This window comes from Odocoileus virginianus, chromosome 9 (genome assembly GCF_023699985.2).
Source record: "Odocoileus virginianus isolate 20LAN1187 ecotype Illinois chromosome 9, Ovbor_1.2, whole genome shotgun sequence".
NCBI lineage: Eukaryota > Metazoa > Chordata > Mammalia > Artiodactyla > Cervidae > Odocoileus > Odocoileus virginianus.
In genome coordinates this window covers 30,547,460-30,568,696 of record NC_069682.1, presented here as the reverse complement: position 1 = coordinate 30,568,696, position 21,237 = coordinate 30,547,460, and the positions used below count along the sequence as shown (strand labels likewise).

The window sequence follows — 21,237 nt, the reverse complement described above, 5'->3', positions numbered from 1 at the left end:
GGGACCTAATCAAACTTACAAGCTTTTGCAAAGAAAAGGAAACCATATCAAAACAAAGACAACCTACAGAATGGCAGAAAGTATTTGCAAATGATGAGACCATGAAGGGCTTATTTCCAAAATATACACACAGCTCATACAACTCAACAGCAAAACAAACACCCCCACCCCCCATAAGCGGCAGAAGACTTAAAGAGACATCTCTCCAAAGAGGAAATACAGATGGCCAAAAGGGCACATGAAAAGATGCTTAATACCACTAATTAATAGAGAAATGCAAATCAAAAATACAATGAGGCACCACCTAACATTGGTCAGAACGGCCTACATTAAAAAGTCTACAACTAACAAATGCTGGAGGGGGTGTAGAGAAAAGGGAACCCTCCTATACTGCTGGTGAGAATGTAAACTTGTGCAGCCACTATGAAGAACACTATGGAGGTTTCTCAAAATAAAAACAGAATTACCATATAATCCAGCAGTCAGTCCCACTTCTGGGCATTACCTAGTATTTGCCAAGGAGCAGGGGGTGGGGCGGAGTGGGAGGTTGGGATTAGCAGACGCAAAACAGTATATACAGAGTAGATAAACAACAAGGTCCTACTGTATAGCAGGAATATACCTTCAATATTCTATGCTAAATCATAATGGAAAAAGAGTACGAAAAAGAATGTGTATCTATATAAATGTGTATAAATGAATCACCCAGGTTTATAGGAGAAATTAACACAATATTGTAAATCAACTATACTTGAACTTAAAAATAAGGAGCTTGAAAAGAAAGAAGTAAACCTGTCTTTGCGTGCAGATGACAGGATTGTTTAAAGAAAAACTCCTGGAACTAATAAGCCATTATAGCAACATTACAGGATATAAGATTAACTTACACAAAAGTCAATCACTTTCTAATATACTAGCAAAAGAAGGAAACAAGGGAATCTGAAACTAAAAACCTCTTTCGGATGTCATTCATATTATCACTTAAAAGAAACAGCCAACATAATAGAGAAGAACAACAAAGTTGGAGGACTGACACCACCCAACTTCAAGACTTACTAAAGCTACAGTTATCAAGATGACATGCTACTGACAAAAGAACAAATAGGTTATTAGAAAAGAATCGAAAGCCTAGGAATAGCATACACAAATATAGTCAATTAATCTCTGACAGAGGACAGAGGGAATTATGGAAAATGGACAGTCTTTTCAGTAAACTGCTGGAAAAACTAATCACCCACATGTAAATACCTCATAGAAAAAAATGAACTCCTAATGGATCACATAGCTAAATGTAAATTCAAAACCAAAAAACTTCTAGAAGATAACAAATGAGAAAATCTATGTGACCGTGGGTTTGGAGATGAGGCTTTAAAGTGTAACACCAAAACCACAATCCATGAAGAAAAAGAATGGCAAGCTAGACTTCATTAAAAAGGTAAGCCAAAAAAAAAAAAAAAAAGATAAGCCAGACTGGGAGAAATATCAGCAAAACACATACCTAATGAAGGACTATTATTCAAAACACAAACAGAACTCTTAAAATTCAAGGTAAGAAAATAAAGAGTCCAAAACGCAAATTCAAACAGTGTGCTATGGCTGATTCATGTTGATGTACAGCCGACATCAACACAATGTTGTAAAGCAATTATCCTTCAATTAAAAACAAGAACACCAAAACTGTGTGATAATGTCACATATCTGCTAAAAAGGCTCAAACCAAAACAATGATGACATCAAATACCTGGTGAGGATATGAATTAACAGAACTTTCATTTTATTGCTGGTGGGAGCAAAAAATGCTACAAGCCAATTTTGAATACAGTTTGGGAGTTTCTTACTAAGCTAATGTAGTCTTCACCTATGATCTAGCAATCACACTCTTAGTTATTTTAACCCATTGAATCAAAAACTTATGCACTCAAAAAACCTGCACATGAATGTCTATTTATAGCAGCTTTAAAGTGGAGGTAACCAAAGTGGCCTTCAACAGGTACTTACCTACATACAAAAGGGCTTCCCTGGTGGCTCAAATGGTAAAGAATCTGCCTGCAATGCAGACACTGGGTTCGATCCCTGGGTCTGGAAGATCCCCAGGAGAAGGGAATGACAACCCACGCCAGTATTCTTGCCTGGAGAATTCCGTGGACAGAGCCTGGCAGGCAGTCCATGGGGTCAGAAAGAGTCAGACACGACTGAGCAACTAACACTTTCACTTTCTTCTACATACAAAAATGAAATGAGCTATCAAGCTAAAAGACATGGAAAAACATTAAATGCACACTGCTAAGTAAAAGAAGCCAGTCTGAAACAGCTAATACTGTATGATTCCACTTATGTGACATTCTGGAAATCGCACAACTAGAGAGTTAAAAAGATCAATGTTTGCTAGTGATTCAGGGGAGAGGGATGAGCAGGTGAAGAAGAAGCAACTTGTTAGGACAGTGAAATGATTTTGATACTGCAATGGTGGATCTCTATTATGCATCATCAAAATCCAGAAACTTGTACAACACAGAGAGAAACATAATGCAAAACATGCAAAACAAGGAGAACTCAAGCATCGCTTACTGATGATGTTTAACAGGAAAAGAATTACATGCAAAACTCAAGAATACCGAGGATTCATTTCTTCTTTTATTTTTTTACTTTTCAGAAAAATATTTTGCTATTTTATTTTTCTATTCATTTCTTCTTTTAAAAGAACCTATTTAAAACAAAATAAAAGAACCTATTTGCAAGGCTGACTTGTTTTCAAAATACTACAATGTTTTAGTGACAAAAGTGGTTTAGATGTCTGGTTATCAGTGGCTGTGCCACAAGACATAAGCCAGCCTTACTCTTTATTTTCTCTACCTTTACCACTTATTCACTTACTACATTATTTGGACATGAAATGGATGAAAAAAGTGAAAAGTGTTGCTGAGTCGTGTCCGACTATTTGTGAGCCAAGCACTGTAGCTTGCCAGGCTCCTCTGTCCATTGACTTCTCCAAGCAAGAATACTGAAGTGGGTTGTCATTTTCTTCTCCAATGAAATGGATGAATTTTTCTAAAAACAAGCCACAAATTTACAAAGAAAAATTTGAACATGTTTGCAGTGTTCAGAACACGAAGGAAATCTACTTTTTTATCCCAGAAGATTTCAACAGAAAGTGATCAATCTCACATACTTCACCACACACAGGACAGGGCAAGATGTTCAGACTGACAGTGAAGAAAGAGCAAGTCACATTACTCAATGTTTAATGCTTTTCTGTTCTGATAAGGTGAGCCAGCATTAAGAAATGACACAATTATGAGAATGAATCCTTGCCTCCATCAACAAACAACAGGTCAGAATAACAACAGAAGGAAAGTGTGCTCCACAGTGAAAGCTTTTATTTCATTTCCAACTCTTGTTAAACAGGGCTGCTTACCTGGCTTTCACTATAAACTCAAGTATAAATTTGCTCTCCTTATCACTATAATTAGACTTTAATTTTACTGCAACATACAAACCTTTCATGTTATGTGCATGTTTTTCAGTTAAGAGTCCAGTTTGTATTTTTTATCTAAGTTTTAAAATGTACCAGGTTGCAATTTTTTTTAATTACACACTAGTGCTAATATAACGAGTATCTACACCCTGAAAAAGATTATTAGAAAAGAAAAAATGTAGCAAAATTTTGATAACTGATTAACTCTAAGGTTCACAATATTGTCCTGTTTACTACTGTATGTCTGAAAAATTTCAAAATATAAAGAATTAATTAGCAGTGCTCACCTTTTATCTTTTTAAACACTTAGAGCAACCAGAAGCTAACTTACAGTTTACTCCTGGAGCTACTGTTTCAATTACACACTTTCTGTGTAGTAATTTATTAACAATAATTTCTAAGTGCAAAAATCTTTACATAGAGAAGAAAACCAAACATGTGGTCCAGATAAACGCTATTGACTGAGCATGTCTCCTTGAGCACCCTTTATCTTCTCCCTCTTCCTCATCTATTTAAAATGAAGCTAATACCCTCTATTACAGATGGGTCTTGGAGGAGGAGATGATGTGTATGAAAAGAACTTTGTGAAAAATGAAAGCATGAGCTCTATACAGATAATTGTGCTTACTCTCAGGTAGTTAGTTACCTTTACGTCGTTGTTTCCCACAGCAATTCCTATTTCTGCCAGGTCCTTTAGTAAAGATGCCATCATCTCTGCTGCTCTTTTCTTCTGGTGGTTGGTCATTTCCTTAAGTTTCTGAAGCTCAGCATCTATACTTGCTAAACTTGCCTAATAAAACAAAACACAAAAGTGAAATCTATTAAATGAAAGAGCAACTCAAATATTGACAGGTATTTTCATTTAGTACTCACAAAACCATTATTTTCCACTTTCATTTTCTTGAATTCTCTACTGAGTTCTGGGATAGCTCTCAGCTCAAATTTAAAATGTATTTTAGGCCTAAGAGGACCATGTAAAGTACCCATATTGTAGCTCCATCAAAAGCAGACAATTTGTATTACTTCACAAATTTTTGAGATTGGATGTTTTCTACCTAGAAATGGAAAACTTTCAAATTAACTAGATTTGATTTTCATTTATTACCTTTGGAAACAGTCTGAGAAAATATATGTTAGTATGGAACTGATAAGTCTTCTAGATGGCTGGTAAGTTTTATCTGCTTTTTATATAGTATTTAGTTTCTGAAAAGAATTCACCTGGTAATTACTACTACTTTTGTACTATGATACATGCAATTATCCAGGAGACAGTGAAGTAGCATTACTACATGAGTTTAATTACTATAATTATAAATTTAAAATAATAGCTGGCTTACCAGCAACAAAGTCACCACAATTTTGAAAATTCAACTGAATCTCGCTGCTTTAAAACTGTTCATTGTGTCACAGATCATATACTTCATTTTTAATGCAAGTTACTGAATTTTAATCAGTATCTTTCAGTAAAGATACCATTGCTCATTTCTTCTGATCATTTCCTTAATTGTGTGAAAACTAGCAGATTGTGAGTTCACTCAGTTTGATCTACAATATACTACCAAGTCCAAATTACCAGATAATATCTCTAACAACTGAACAGCAATATTCTTGAGTATATAAAAAGATGCAGACCACTTTAGGGGTTTCTAATTCCTTACCAATACAGTGCTCATATACAAACTGGAACACAAACAGAACAGTCATACAGGCTGAAATCAATGGCTAAGGACCAACTTAGAGTTTACAGAGTTTTAGGAAACTGCTATCATTTGTCCAAATAGAAATCAGGTTTGCTAATGATGCAACTCAGTTAAGAGTTATAAAGGTATTTTGATCTCCATGGTATTAATTATAACTTCAAGCTAAATGTAACTTGGGAGATCAAAAAGGGAAAAGGAACTTCTCCAGGAGCAAAAAGGCTATTAAAAATGTCATTTCATAGCACTGATTGCATTCCTTTAAACACTTGATATGACAGGGAAACAACTAGTGAGCACTAATCCTGTGTCCAACTTTAAATATGATTTCTAAACAAGAGGCCAGTATTAACAACAAAACTTTAAGAAGAAGAGAGCTCATCCATGGTGATGCTCCAAATATCACAGAAGCAGTCACAGTTGTATACTATTTCTGGCATCACTGCCGGAGGGCAGTGATTCATGCCTTACAGTGATGAAAACAAAAATCTTCATTCCCTGGGGAACCATGATGAAGCTATCACTGTCTTAGAAGACACTGGTCCAGGTACTGGAAATTTAACAGTGAACAAAACATAAGTTACGTGAAGCCATATATCCTGCTAGTTTGCTTGTTGTGCACATTTTAAAAATCACAGTTTGAACAGTTGGCTAATAACTTTACTGGGCAACTAGTCAACTTTTTTTTCTTTTAACAATAGAATATTATCTGGAGTAGCCAATATGTGGGGGAAGGCAATGGCACCCCGCTCCAGTACTCTTGCCTGGAAAATCCCATGGACAGAGGAGCCTGGAAGGCTGCAGTCCATGGGGTCACTAAGAGTCGGACACGATTGAGCGTCTTCCCTTTCACTTTTCACTTTCATGCACTGGAGAAGGAAATGGCAACCCACTCCAGTGTTCTTGCCTGGAGAATCCCAGGGACGGGGGAGCCTGGTGGGCTGCTGTTTATGTGGTCACACACAGTTGGACATGACTGAAGTGACTTAGCAGCAGCAGCAGTCAACATGTAGCCAATTAAAATACCACTTTAATTACATATTAATAGACCTTTAGAAACTAAAAAACTAACCTTCTTCCTCTACCTTAAAGCTTCATATACGGGAGGAAATAAAGTTGACACTTGAGTTTCTGAAGAATCGATGCTATCAGTCTTGAGCTTTTACAGAAATAATTTACTTAGGTAACTTTTCAATTAAGAATACTAAAGTATTAAGAAAGAAAACTGTATCCTACCGATTTCTGATTCAGCTCGTCACTAAGTAATTCATATTCCTTAGTTTTGTCTTCAACTTCCTGAGACTTCTGATCATAGTTGACAGCAAGTTCTTCTAAGGCTTGTAAAACTTCCTTTACTTCTTCCTTAGAGGCATCATTTTCTGCCTGAAGGCGATTCAGCTCAGTCTGCATATTATCTTGATCTCTTCTGGTAGATGCCAGAAGCTGTAGGAAGGAATAAAAATATCTATTTTATCCAAAGTACACTAAGTAACTGGTTTTTAAAACACAAACAAGTTTTTTTTTTTTTTAAAAAAAAACCTTTTATCACTTGCTAGCCAAAAATGGAATGAAATGTAGATATTACTATATATGGTAACATCTATTCATTCAACAGGTTTACTGAATACCTACTGTGTGCACATTCTGTGCTTAACACTGTGGGAGATGGAAAAAATCTAGTGGAAGACAGATACACAAACGAATGCAATACAAAATGAAATGTTAGAGCCATAATGGAAACAGGACATGACAAAGTGCTTGGTAGGATAAGGAAAGGGGATATTTCTGGGTGGGTATTCATGGAGGAGGAGGCTAGAATAGGAAAATTATTGTCAGGTGCACACTAACAGAGAGAAAAAGACACACACGGCTCCTAACAGTGTGCATAGAAAAAGAAAGAAATCAGTAGATGCTAGGTTTTCTTTCGGCAACAGAGGGTGGCATCTGAGCTATGTCTGAGAAAACATGGTATCAGCAAGTAAAATCTACACTGCAAGAAGCCAATAAACTCTTAGGAGGATACTGCAATCACATGGGTCAGTTGCTTTGAAGTAGGGGCATCTGGAATTTGCAGTTTTCTAATGGGGTAGAGTGTAAATGCCACTTAGAAGTGGGAGCCAGGGGTGCCAACTGTCCTGTAAAGTGGACAGAATAATATAAACGAAGAATTATGCAAATGATACCAGTGCCCTTTTGATAAGCAATGCTACTAGAGTTGAAACAAATAATATGATTCAACCAGGATTAATCTGACTGATGGCAGACCTCTCCTGGGCTTTCCTTGTAGCTAGCTCAGCTGGTAAAGAATCCACCTGCATGCAGGAGACTTGGGCTCAGTCCCTGGGTTGGGAAGATCCCCTGGAGAAGGGAAAGGCTACCCACCCCAGTATTCAGGCCTTAAGAATTCCACGGACTGTATAGTCTATGGGGTCACAAAGTCAGACACAACTGACTTACACTTTCACTTTTCAGATACCTCTTACTGAAGTTATACAGTCTTTGCTCCAATCCCCGGAACGAACCTCAAAGGACCACTTTTCAATTATCCCCATTCTTAAATTGAAGAAAGTAGGGAAGACCACTAGACCATTCAGGTATGACCTAAATCAAATCCCTTGTGACTATACAGTGGAAGTAAGAAATAGATTTAAGACACCAGATCTGATAGACAGAGAGCCTGATGAACTATGGACGGAGGTCGTGACACTGTACAGGAGACAGGAGTCAAGACCATCCTCAAGAAAAAGAAATGCAAAAAAGCAAATTGGCTGTCTGAGGAGGCTTTACAAATAGCTGTGAAAAGAAGAGAAGCGAAAAGCAAAGGAAAAAAGGAAAGATATACCCGTGTGAATGCAGAGTTCCAAAGAATTGCAAGGAGAGATAAGAAAGCCTTCCTCAGTGATCAATGCAAAGAAATAGAGGGAAACAATAGAATGGGAAAGACTAGAGATCTCTTCAAGAAAATCAGAGATACCAAAGGAACATTTCATGCAAAGATGGGCTCAATAAAGGAAAGAAATGGTATGGACCTAACAGAGGCAGAAGATATTAAGAAGAGGTAGCAAGAATACACATTAACTGTACAAAAAAAGATCTTCACGACCCAGATAATCACAATGGTGTGATCACTCACACTCATCTAGAGCCAGATATCCCGGAATGTGAAGTCAAGTGGGCCTTAGGAAGCATCACTACGAACAAAGCTAGCTAGTGGATCTGGTGGAATTCCAGTTGAGCTATTTCAAATCCTAAAAGATGATGCTATGAAGGTGTTGCACTCAGTATGTCAGCAAATTTGGAAAACTCAGCAATGGCACAGGAATGGAAAAGGTCAGTTTTCATTCCAATCCCAAAGAAAGGCAATCCCAAAGAATGCTCAAACTACCACACAATTGCACTCATCTCACATGCTAGTAAAGTAATGCTCAAAATTCTCCAAGCCAGGCTTCAGAATATGTGAACCGTGTACTTTCAGATGTTCAAACTGGTTTTAGAAAAGGCAGAGGAACCAGAGATCAAATTGCCAACATCTGCTGGATCATCAAAAAAAGCAAGAGAGTTCCAGAAAAACTTCTGCTTTACTGACTATGCCAAAGCCTTTGACCGTGTGGATCACAATAAATTGTGGAAAATTCTGAAGGAGATGGGAATACCAGACCACCTGACTTGCCTCTTGAGAAACCTGTATGCAGGTCAGGAAGCAACAGTTAGAACTGGACATGGAACAACCGACTGGTTCCAAATTGGGAACGGAATACATCAAGGGGGTATATTGTCACCCTGGTTATTTAACTTATATGCAGAGTACATCATGAGAAACGCTGGCCTGGAGGAAACACAAACTGGAAATAAGACTGCTGGGAGAAATATCAATAACCTCAGATATGCAGATGACACCACCCTTATGGCAGAAAGTGAGGAGGAACTAAAGAACCTCTTGATGAAAGTGAAAGAGGAGAGTGAAAAAGTCAGCTTAAAGCTCAACATTCAGAAAACTAAGATCATGGCATCTGGTCCCATCACTTCAAGGCTAATAGATGGGGAAACAGTGCAAACAGTGGCTACTTTATTTCTGGGGGCTTCAAGATCGTAGCAGATGGCAACTGCATCCATGAAATTAAAAGATGCTTACCCCTTGGAAGGAAAGTTATGACCAACCTAGACAGCATGTTAAAAAGCAGAAACATTACTTTGTCAACAAAAGTCTGTCTAGTCAAGGCTATGGTTTTTCCAGTAGTCATGTAGGGATGTGAGAGTTGGACCAAAAAGAAAGCTGAGCGCCAAAGAATTGATGCTTTTGAAATGTGGTGTTGGAGAAGACTCTTGAGAGTCCCTTGGACTGCAAGGAGATCCAACCAGTCCATCCTAAAACAGATCAGGTCTGGATGTTCACTGGGAGGACTGATGTTGAAGCTGAAACTCCAATACTTTGGCCACCTGATGCGAAGAGCTGACTCATTTGAAAAGACCCTGATGCTGGGAAAGATTGAGGGCAGGAGGAGAAGGGGATGACAGAGGATGAGATGGTTGGATGGCATCACTGACTCAATGGACATAGGTTTGGGTAGACTCCAGGAGTTGGTGATGGAGAGGGAGGCCTGGTGTGCTACGATTCATAGGGGTCGCAGAGTCAGACACAACTGACTGAGCGACTGAACTGAACTGACCGTCCAGTAAGGTAAAATGAGGGTCCAAAGTGACAAACTAAACTAGAGAGGAGGAACTTGAAAGAAACAAGATGAAAGTGAAGATCACAGAAATGAAAAACAGGTCACAGGAGGGTAGAATTGGTGGAGTAAAAAATAACCTTATTCACTGATATTCTCATTTCCATGATAAAAGTCATACACTAAAGTATGAATTACTAAAAACAAAGCCAATGTGATTCAGAAATCAGTCTTTTCTTTAATAATCCCTTTAGACATATATCATTGTTGAAGGGTTTTTTATACTCCTTCCCTCATCATTTCCATGTGGAAATACTTTTCATAAAGGGAGGGGGAACCTAAGGTTACTCCAGTCCAAGGATCAATAAGAAATGTTTGGGGGAGAATAAGACAAAGCACTGTACAAGGAAAGCAAAAGACAGAGTTGAAATGCCCAGGAGACGTATATTAAAGAATAAATGCAAAAAAAGAAAATCATCCTCTCCCCTCCAGTTAGACTTAACTCAAACTTAAAAAAACCAAAAAAACCCAACCCCAAAAATCGTGAAGTCGTCAATCTTTGCTTCTGTCTGTATGATGTACTACTCCCATAGGATATCCACCGTGAAGCATGGACATATTCAAAAAGTTTTTTAATGTACTGGAGTATGTTCTGAGCGCTGTAGATGCCTTCATCTTTTAAGGGACAATGACAAACTATACAGCTTTTCTGGAAGGAGTATTCAATTTACCTCTTCCTGATCCAGCATTTGTGTCTTCAGTTTTTCTACCAATTGGCTCTGTTGATTAATTTCTTCATCCTAGAATTTTCAGTTACAAGTTAACAGAATAGCTCATAAGCTGGTTCTTGTTTCCTAACACAAACTGTAAGATTACTACCCATTCCCCAGTATTTCAAAGTTGTTTTCTCCAAATTCGACATAGCTTATTCTAATCACTTATCTTAGAAAGATGTTGAAACAAATGGAGCTTCTTTCAATTATCAATAACTGTAACATCCTTATCATGCAATAAAAAAAGCTTATGTTATGAAAGTTATTCACAAAATACTTTAAATGCTAAAAATAATAAACATGTTTGAAGCTATTATTGAAAATAATGCCATGCAGCCACTTCAAACCTACCTACCATCCCTGTTTGAAATACATTAAAAACATCACTTACTAAGAAAAAGACAAAGACAACATCAGAACAATTTTTTCTAGTCTCTTTACTGTTGTTTTTCCCATTCTTTTATTTGGTTCATAATTGTGCTATCTTTCATACTACTGATATCATCAAAGTAGAAGACAGTATTTCTACTTGATTCTGTTCCCTCAGTCTAATCTCTTGCATCATTTTTATCATTAGCGCCACAGAGAGCTGATTCTAAAAGGTCATTTCATTAAGGCTCTCCAAAAATCCACATCAAGTTTGAAAGTTCTTTCAGCTTAAAGAGAAGGGGAAGAAAGGTATGCCTCATACACAGTTTCTGCATAGAAACAGAAATTGTCATTTTATATTTTTTGTTAGTACAATGATCTTCAAAAAGTTACAGAAATCAAGCAATATGTACATAGGTCATGAGGACCCATTAATACTGAAATTAGAAAATAAAAATGTCAATAATGTTCTAAGACAAAAGAGAACACAAATAATACTTACCTTGTCATCAAGTTGTTTGTACAGTTTAGCAATTTCTTCTTCACACTTTCTTCTTTCAGCATCAGTAAAGTTTCCAGTAACTCCAATTGTGGCTGCTGGCTTATCATTGGTAATAGTAATATCCTTATCCACTGCAAAAGCTTCCAAGTTGGCTTTCTCTTTGTCAAACTGTTCATCAATAGGCACTGTCTCTCCTAAAATAAAGACAACAGAATGGTTAACAAAACCCACCTGTCTAAAATTAATTTTAATTTTATTCAATTTCAGCAGCTCTTATCAACTTTATCTGCTCAGTCCCTGAGATCTGAAAAGCTGGAATTATCTTTGATGCTCCCCTTTATCTTCTAAAGCCAGTCATCAAATCCTGTATTTTTAATTGATTTCATTCTAAGCTAAACATCTTGCCATCTTGAGACTTCAATAGCCAGCTAGCTGGCCTTTATGCCTCTATTTATTATTCCAGGTAAAATCAGAATTTAAAGTAAAACATTTTATTCATTTTTATTTGATGATCCATAATATGTTGTTATTTTCATTTATATCAGAGTCTCAAATTTATAAAATAGCTCTGAATCTCTATTCCACAAACCCTAAACAACAAATTTGTAAGTTATTACCATTACGCCATCGGTTGAGTTCATTTTCAAGCCACTGAATGGTGTTCCGGAGGGTCTTATTTTTTTCTTTTTCTCTTTCATACTTCTTTTTCCACTGTTCAGCAGTTAACTCTACATTGACACAAACTGTGTTCTTAATTGTTTTGGCCCTAAGACAAGTAGTTGGGGGAAGAGGGGAAGAATGTGACTTAATTATTTTCAATTGATATCTATAACTCTGTAATATAAGCATATGTGGCTAGGTAATTTAACTGTTCTTGTCTAGTTATCTCTGACTAAATTCTAGGAGCTGTACTTCGTATAGTGTTTATTCACAACCCATTATATTTGGGTCAGTTACATCACCTCTGAATAGATTAAAAAAAAAAAATCAGCAACCTAATAAAAAAATGGGCTCATTATTTTTCCAATTCATTTCTAAGGCAGAATTAAGAAAAGCAATTATCAATGACAGTCAAAGTCATCATTATTGATTTTCCTTGGCTAACCACCTCATATACAGTTATCCCATTATTTGAACAGGTCACATATCAATAGGCTTAACATATGATCATATCCCTCAGGTTTTTGCTTTATTACCTGATTCAAATGTTTGTTTTCTTTAATGCTGAACTGAAGCTTCTCACATAAACCTGACTCAAGTTAACACTTAACTTTAATGTTTTCTAGCACACTAATAATACACACTGATTTGAATATATCTATCCTGAAACTTTCCTAGATTTAATAAATGAAATGCCTATCTACATTTAGACTTTATATTTTCTTAACAAAAACAAACCTCTGACCAAACAGGAGTGTAGATTTCGTTTCAGATTCATTGTACGATGAAGGAGAGCAGCAAATTACAATAGTGGTTCTACAGTTCCCACCTAAGGAATCTTGAAGGATTCTCGTCATTTTACTATCGCGATATGGAACATATGTCTACATACAAAAACAAACAAAAAAAACAAAGAAGACAAATGGGTTTCTCAGTAATAAAATATGTAGTAGTATTAAAAAGGGAATTAGGATATACACACTAATATTATAAAATAAATCCTTAAAAGACAACTTATTCACACCTGTTCATTCAGTGAATCCCTCTCACTCACATCTACACATATGTATGTTATCTATGTTTAACTCCCCATCAGATAACAGGAAATAGAAAACAAGTGTACTCACACTACCCTCAGCCAAAGCAGAAATGACATTTCCAAGAGCAGAAAGGGACTTGTTGATGTTCTTAGCTTCATCCAGCACAGCACCTTCAGCACCAGTTTTACTAACCTATGCATAAGATTGCAAAAGAATGAAACAAAATTATGATTCAGTGATTCTAATTTTCTAAAATGTTCAGAGGTCATCAATAACTAGTAAAAAGAAAAGGGAAAGCTTCAAGACTTTGTCAAGTATTTACTCTAGTAAGTAGTAGTGAAAGTCACTCAGCCATGTCCGACTCTTTGCAACCCCGTGGGCTATACAGTCCATGGAATCTCCAGGCCAGAATACTGGAGTAGGTAGCCTCTTTCTTCTCCAGGGGATCTCCCCCATCCAGGGATTGAACCCACGTCTCCCACATTGCAGGCGGATTCTTTACCAGCTGAGCCACAAGGGAAGCCCCAGTATTTACTTTAAGCTATCAGTATTTATCAAGTATGAATTTTCTGAGACCTTGGTCTTTTTTGCATGATAAAAATGGGATTAAGGAGATACCAAATTTTATTTTTAGGTGTGCTCATGAAATCAACCAATTTACATGTAGATTGTATTGACAGCTTAACTTAATTTGTTAACCCCCTTTGATGCACTGGGAAAACAAAACTAAAAAGTTTACTAAAGCACAATGTTGATGTTGTGATGGTTAGAGAGAGACTGAATTTACATGTATCAATTTTATATAAGCAAACTTGCTTCTATTAAAAAAATGTAAAATACATAAAGATAACAGACAAATATGTCAGCAATGATTCCTGAAGAAGCAGCTTCTCAGTATTTGCAAAATTAGAGAGACTTTGAAGGATGTGTGTAAGATTTTTGTGTAGAAGGGAGCAGGTATCTTATTTCAATCAGAAAAAAAAAACAAATCAGCAGAACAAACAACAAAAAAAGGTCACATAGGTCAGTATTAAGACATTTGAACTTATTTTGATTTTGACATAAATCAGAATCAGATTGTATAGGACTACAATAATAAACACAACTGACGTGACTTAGCAGCAGCAAACCTCCAAAAGGAGTACAGCGAAATCCAAAGGAGTAATTAATGGACAGCTTTGAGAGGGAGGCCATTGCCAGTGTGAATAAAATAGACACCAAAAATTAGGAAAAGGGTACCTAGTAAAATTCTTAATGACATAAATTCAACACATTATCCATAAAGCATACATCTACGTCAAGGATAACACTTATCGGCAAAATTGGATTATGGCCTAAATGACAGTAATTTGCAATGACGAAACACTGGCATAAATGCTTACATCTCTCAAAAATAACCAAACCCAGTTTGATACACTTTTTCAAGATTTAACAATGAAAATACATAAGCTCAAATCTGAACTAAGTTCATTAAAAATGCTTCCATCGGAATATACATCATTAGGTCCCATTTGTTTATTTTTGCTTTTATTTCCAATATTCTGGGAGGTGGGTCATAGAGGATCCTGCTGTGATTCATGTCAGAGATATATATAAAGATTTTACCTTTTCACTACCAGCTAAATCCACCAGATAAAGTTTTCCACTCAGCTTTTGTTCCGTTTGCGTGTTCTCTTGTTTTACATTAATAAGAAATATACTGTGACTCCTAGAGCTATGTTCATTCATATCTACAAAGAAATCACACAACCAAATATCAACAAACAAGGCTTTCCCTTACTAATAATTTCTAAAGCATTATTTCATCTAAGAAAAACCCCTACAATATTGTAATTAGCCTCCAACTAATAAAAATAAATGGAAAAAAAAAAAAAGAAAAATCAACTTTAAAGCAGTCTATACCTTAACTAGTATTACTAAATATGCCACTTACTTGTAACTGCTACATGTCTGTTAGATTTTCCTTCATCTATGGTGTCCATAACTTCATCTGGACTACATACAAAACGCTCTGTACATCCCTGTAAAATAAATTTTAAAGAATGTCACCACCCTTTAAAAAATATTATAGGGCTTTTCTAAACATTCTGAATTATACCTACCTTTACATAAGGAACTCGATTTTTATCTTCATGAACTGAAAGATTGGTCTTTGAAACTGAAAAAGAAAAATAAATAGCATTAACATTTTCCTAACAGCTAACACTGGCTGTGAAATAGTTAATTCAATTGTTTCTTGTTTCTCTCCCCATGCAGCCTAATAACAATGAACTTAAAAAAACATGAAAATATCACTGCAAAAGCAAAAGCCTATAGAAGCAGACTATATAGAGACATGGAATTTTAGGTCCAGGCCAACCTCTGCCACTCATATTTTGAAAATAAGAGCACTAAGTCTGACCGGTTCTGTGGTTTGCCAAAGACAATGTGTCTGGCAGCTGAGAGAAGACAAGAGGATAGGACTCAGGCTCTGGAACTCCAGTTCAATCGTCTAATTACTACCTATGAAGTGCCCACAAATATATGCTTTAAATAAGTCAAAAGGGGTTCAATTAAACTTTGAAAGAAACATTTTTCAATGTTTCCTATAATTCAAGTCAGTTTCATATAGGTTATTAAGAAATGGTATCACATTTACAGCTAAAAACAGTAACATCAAAGAGCAAGAATTTAACTTACCATCTAACAGGTCCCTTATCTTATCCAAATAAATTTCAAAATATGAAACCTTAAGGGCAGAAGAAATAAAGGGGGGAATAAAATCAACCACTTAAAATCACAAAGTAATTTATTTACTTATTCATCAAATATTTATTCCAGCCCGAGTGCCAGGTACCAGTGCCAGTGCCAGGGACAAGTCAGCTACAGCTCATATTCTAATGGGAAGCCTTAAAATCACTCAGCTCTTTATGTAACTAAAGTGCATTTTCCACTAAGTATCTTCATCTAAAATTAGACTCATTAGGTCAGAACTTTTGAGCTTTGTAGCAAAACAAACTCCTTTATCTTAAACAGGAGGCAGCTATGGCAAGAAAGACTTGGCTTACTCCTTTACTATGTCAGAGGAAGGGTCTGAGTTTACTAACTCTAACAATCTTTCAACTACATCTGCCCATGATTTTTAAAATACTTTTAAAAGAAAAAATGTTGAACAAAATTATTCTAGGTATAAAATAAAATACCACTTTTCCCCAGTGATTTTACCTTAATATGAAATTCCAAATTTTCGTCCATGGAGTAAATATAATTAAAAATATCTTGCACTATTCTTGGAATAATTCCCATGCCTTCTGGATCATGAAGTTTACCCTAAACAGAAAACAAAACTAGAGTTCCTAAATAAACTGTAACAAACAAATTAAAAATCAAAACTTTTAATTTACAATTCACAGTTAAGAGAGGATAGGAATTCTAATTGTTGCTATTTTTTTGGTGAAAAAATGTGGCTGTACAAATACCTAAAAAACCCCAATTCAACTGTTACATATTTTGGTAAGTTACACATAAATAATGTACGCTAATCATACAGTTACCAATTGATCACAGCATTTTCTTTAATCATTAGATTCAGATGATGCAATTTGTGAATGAACACATTCCAGGAAAATGTTTGTGAATTGCTCACCATTTAAATCTGCATCATTCTATCTACTTCAAGTCAAATTCATCCAAGTGCTAAGAATGTCTTTGTTACCTGACTTTAACATGATGAAAATAAATAACATGAGTGACTCCAAAATAAGCAGTCATTTACTTTACATATATAGAATGCTCAGATAAATGATAAAAGCAGACACTCTGTAGCAGAGGCAGCTTATAGGCTGTTTTCTAGAAGCAAAGCTTGAGCAGGTTTACATTCATTATTAGTAGCAGCTCTGGTAATTTTGGAGCCTTCTTATCAGAGAAGAGGGCTAGGTATCTGGCTACGGGTTGGGAAATGAGATGCACAGACACGACCAAGGAGAGAAGGAAAAAATCTAAGTGCTCCAAATAGAACTGAAAACACACAAACATTAAAAATTTCAAAATTCCCCATTATAAGGTGACAGGGAATTCTTATTTAATTCTAAGACATTCACAATTTTGCATTATGTGGATAAAACAAAGCACAATATGATTTCATATATAAAATTTCTATTCAAAGTCAGGAACTGATTAGATTCTAACCATGTTATTTGTGTATAATTTGTATGAGACAAAGCAATAAAGAGTAAATAAAGCTGTTTAAGCATGATAAAATGTCACAAATAATGAATGAATACACCTTATGTGCTGCAAACTACATCCAAATACTGTTTAGAAAACATTACCTCCATTGTGTGTGTCTTCCCAGAGGATGTTTGTCCATATGCAAATATGGTTCCATTGTAGCCTTCAAGTACATCTATGAGAAAATAAGAGATTTAATACACCAGGGGGCTTTTTTTCCTTAAGCAACACCATTAAAGGAAATTAGTATGAATATATAATAGTAATTTTCTCAGTGAGGATTCATCTAAGGAATTCTCTTTAGCCCAAGTTACTGTCTGTTGTCAGTAAGAAACAAATTTTAAATTCCATTGCTTATAATCATCTCCCCTGTCAATGTACATCTTAGATGTCAATGCAACAGTATTCTACAGCTTTACATGACCTAAAAGGAAAAAAAATGCTCTGCCAGTTTATGTACAGATATGAACTAGCTTTTAGAAGCAAGACTGGTGGCCTACTGGTGGTTAAGCAGAAATCCACAATATTCCTCCTTATACAAAGTATAACAAGCTCAGTCCCATCTCAAAATCAATTATCAGAATTTCCATGGAATTAAAAAAAAAAAAAAAAAAAACCACACAAATTTTCTTTGTGTACCCCAAGACCTACCATTAACATTTAAGTAGCTTCTTTTACTAGGCTACGGGGTGGTGGTGGAATGTGAGTGAGCAAGGTGACTTTTGGTTTCCAGTTTTGGGGATTCAGTTTGTTGGGGACTTTTAAAGTTGTTTTTCCTTGTTTTCATAAAAAGAAAGGTACTATAAAATCATGTACTATTTTAGAGGAAGCCAAAGTACAAACTGAGGCTTCTGCTGGAAACAGCAGATGGTAAACAGTGGAAAATAAATTTGTAATAAGCAAGCAAATTCTTGTCTTTTTTTAAGTTGACTATTTATGAAGAGAAAAAAGAAAAGGAAAAAAGTCCCAACATTGGTCACAACTAACTAGATAATACACTTGCTATAGAACTATTTATTTATAAGAAAAAGAAGGTATTAGTACTTACTTCTCTGGGAAGATTTTAAGAGATCTCAAACATTTGAAACTTTTATTTAGTTTCATGAAGAGAAGCAAAATAGTTTCAGGAATTACATTTAAAACAGATTAAGATTGAAGTACTTCTGTTAGTAATTCTGAAGATGAAATCATCTGGGGTAAAAAAGAAGCACTAGACCCTTTCCAATCTACTTCTTTTATATATAACTGATCTTCATATATCAATATCACACCCTCTGCAAAAGATCTTTTAATCGATCATACAAAATCTAAAGATAAACTCCAAAATTTTATTAGATCTATACATGAAGGTTCATCCATGCTATGATCCAATTACCTAGCAACTGCCACAATAACTACTTAATAAATACTGGTAGATGAATGAATAAATTATTTCCCTAAGATCATATAAACAGCGTATGTCTATATGATATTAAAAGCAAATGTGTTAGGTGAAACACATTACATGAGGGCTTGTAGGATAATAAATTTATGCAATATGTTTGTATTTGGGACTTTAAGCAAAGCTTAAAGTTTTTATATGATAACAGAGATTATGGAATAGTCAATCTTCAAATATTTACTATGAACTATAATCTAGGCTCTCTGTCCTGGGAGCAAGGGATAGAACCAGGATTAGCTGATTTATAGAGGCACCAGGCTATCATTAAAGTAATAACAGTGTTATCAGTTAGAAAAATAATCCCTTCCTGCCTACCTCCAAATTCATTCCTGACTTTTGCTTTCTAGAGTGATTTGTCAATGTTTTTTATAAAAAAAAAGTGTAAAAAAAAAAAAAGTGTAAACATACAGAAAGACAGTGAATTTTACAGTGAACAACCCTCTAATCAGTACTAAGATTCTATCAGTAACATTTTATCATTTTACTGTTTGTCTTAATCATGTATCTATCCACCCATTTTATTTATTAAATGCATTCCAGAGACTTCAGTACATTTCCATCTAAATACTCCAGCATGCGTACACCACCGGCTAGAACTCAATGTTTTGCAGTTTTGTTCTTCAGAGATAAAATTTACATACAATGAATATTTTAAAAGTATAGACCTTGAACAAACAAACATAAATAATACTCTTCTCTTTGAAAACCCCAGAGAGTATGCATCTATAAGCAATAAAATTAGGCACCTTTGGAACGGGCTCTTGTTTGCGTTTTCAGCTCTATCTCCCATAATCCTTCCCCTCACACTGTTTTCATTGGTAAAAATGGCTGAATTTGATAAATTTCAGATGGTTCAACATCACAGTCATACCACAACATGGGCGATGTCTTCCCTCAACACAGGCGATCCTTTCCACATATGGACAGTCTTAGCCTACAGGCATCTCTGTCTGGAGGGCACACCTCACTCTCCTTCCTATTCCTGTGCACCCTTGAGACTAGCTTAGGCTTTACTTCTTCCTCCAATGCAATTCCACAAGCCACCTCCAAACGAATATGGGTAAGAGTCCCACCCTATGTGTTCTTGTAGCACCTGCATTTTATCATAATACTGACCACTGTCTTCCTCATGAGCCTGTAAAATCCTTGAGGACAGGGCTGTGTTTAACTCCTAGCACAGTGCCTGGCACTTAGGATGAACTCAAATACTTGCTGAATGATTATTATTAACACTAAAACACAGAATCTCTCTCGTCTTTCTAAAGAGTCCCACCCCTCTGTACTGTTGCCTTTCTTGTGAGAAATAGACGGAGGTGGAACTATGGACAAATAATACTTTCATACTTTGTAAACAAGAGAAACATACTTAGCAAGTCAGGCAATAGCTTACCACCTTGTAAAAGTCACTTAATTTCTCTGAACTTCAGCTTTCTCATCAGCAAAAATGTCTGCTCAGGGTAAGGCTGTGAGAATTAGAAGTCATCATATAAAATTATTACTGCTAACATCTGAAAGCATTATGTGTCAGGCTCTATGCTGTTCAGTCATTAAATCATGTCTAACTCTTTGCCACCCATGGACTGTAGTCCACCATGCTTCTTTCTGTTCGTGGGATTTCCCAGCTGAGAATATTGGAGTGGGGTGCCATTTCCTTCCTCCAGGACATCTTCCCGCCCCAAGGACAGAATTTGCAACTCCTGCATTGGCAGGTGATTCTTTACCACTGAGCCACTAGGGAAGCCCTGAGGCTCTAATAATCTTCCATTTATTAATGTATTTAATCCTCACAAAACTCTATGCAAGGCACTATTTTATTCCCATTTTACAGGTGAGAAAACTGAGAAACTGTAGCCTATAGTTCCACAGCTAATAAGGTAGCACTGGGAGGCATCCCAGACAGTCTTGGCTCCAAAGACATGCTCTCTTAGCTACCATACTACATTCTCAAGGAACAGAAGAACCAAAATAAACACATGGCAGGCTACATCTGGAAAAATTAAGATGGATACAGTGGCGGACAGTCCAGGGCAGGAAGCTATGGTGGGAAACTAGGGAATCTGAGGAGGCCTGGTAAGATGCCTGGCAAACAGCAAATGCTGAATAAATGACTACTTTACACCAGGGAAACCAATTAGTAGACATCACTCAGGTTCAGAACTCAAGAGAATACAAGTGGATAAACCATGTTCAAAAGAAAAAAAAATTATCTAATGAATCTACAAAAAGGAAAAGGTTATAGCCCTATACATAAGCTAAATACCTGTACAGAAATTTATGAAACAACACAACCCTGGTGGACGCTCAGAGACCCAGAGAACACTAGCTGCCCTTACCTCACACCTGGGAGCTTGCTCCTCGAGTCCACATCTTAGGACAAACACCAGCTCACCCATCATTGTGTTGA

The 21,237-nt window shown here is 36.1% G+C and overlaps 1 protein-coding gene across 2 annotated transcripts in view; it reads right to left on the bottom strand.

Annotated features, from left to right (window-relative positions):
* KIF5B (kinesin family member 5B) overlaps nt 1–21,237 on the bottom strand; it is a 46,600-nt gene that overhangs the window by 14,269 nt on the left and 11,094 nt on the right. For both annotated transcript variants that reach the window (XM_020876217.2, XM_020876216.2), the window contains exons 3-15: nt 17,494–17,567; nt 16,388–16,492; nt 15,863–15,911; nt 15,286–15,341; nt 15,117–15,204; nt 14,789–14,913; nt 13,271–13,375; nt 12,882–13,027; nt 12,101–12,249; nt 11,484–11,677; nt 10,571–10,639; nt 6,409–6,615; nt 4,122–4,265 (exon numbers count right to left, since the gene is read on the bottom strand). In XM_020876217.2, the coding sequence (XP_020731876.1) occupies nt 4,122–4,265; nt 6,409–6,615; nt 10,571–10,639; nt 11,484–11,677; nt 12,101–12,249; nt 12,882–13,027; nt 13,271–13,375; nt 14,789–14,913; nt 15,117–15,204; nt 15,286–15,341; nt 15,863–15,911; nt 16,388–16,492; nt 17,494–17,567 (1,511 nt within the window). The remainder of the gene's footprint in view (nt 1–4,121; nt 4,266–6,408; nt 6,616–10,570; nt 10,640–11,483; nt 11,678–12,100; nt 12,250–12,881; nt 13,028–13,270; nt 13,376–14,788; nt 14,914–15,116; nt 15,205–15,285; nt 15,342–15,862; nt 15,912–16,387; nt 16,493–17,493; nt 17,568–21,237) is intronic.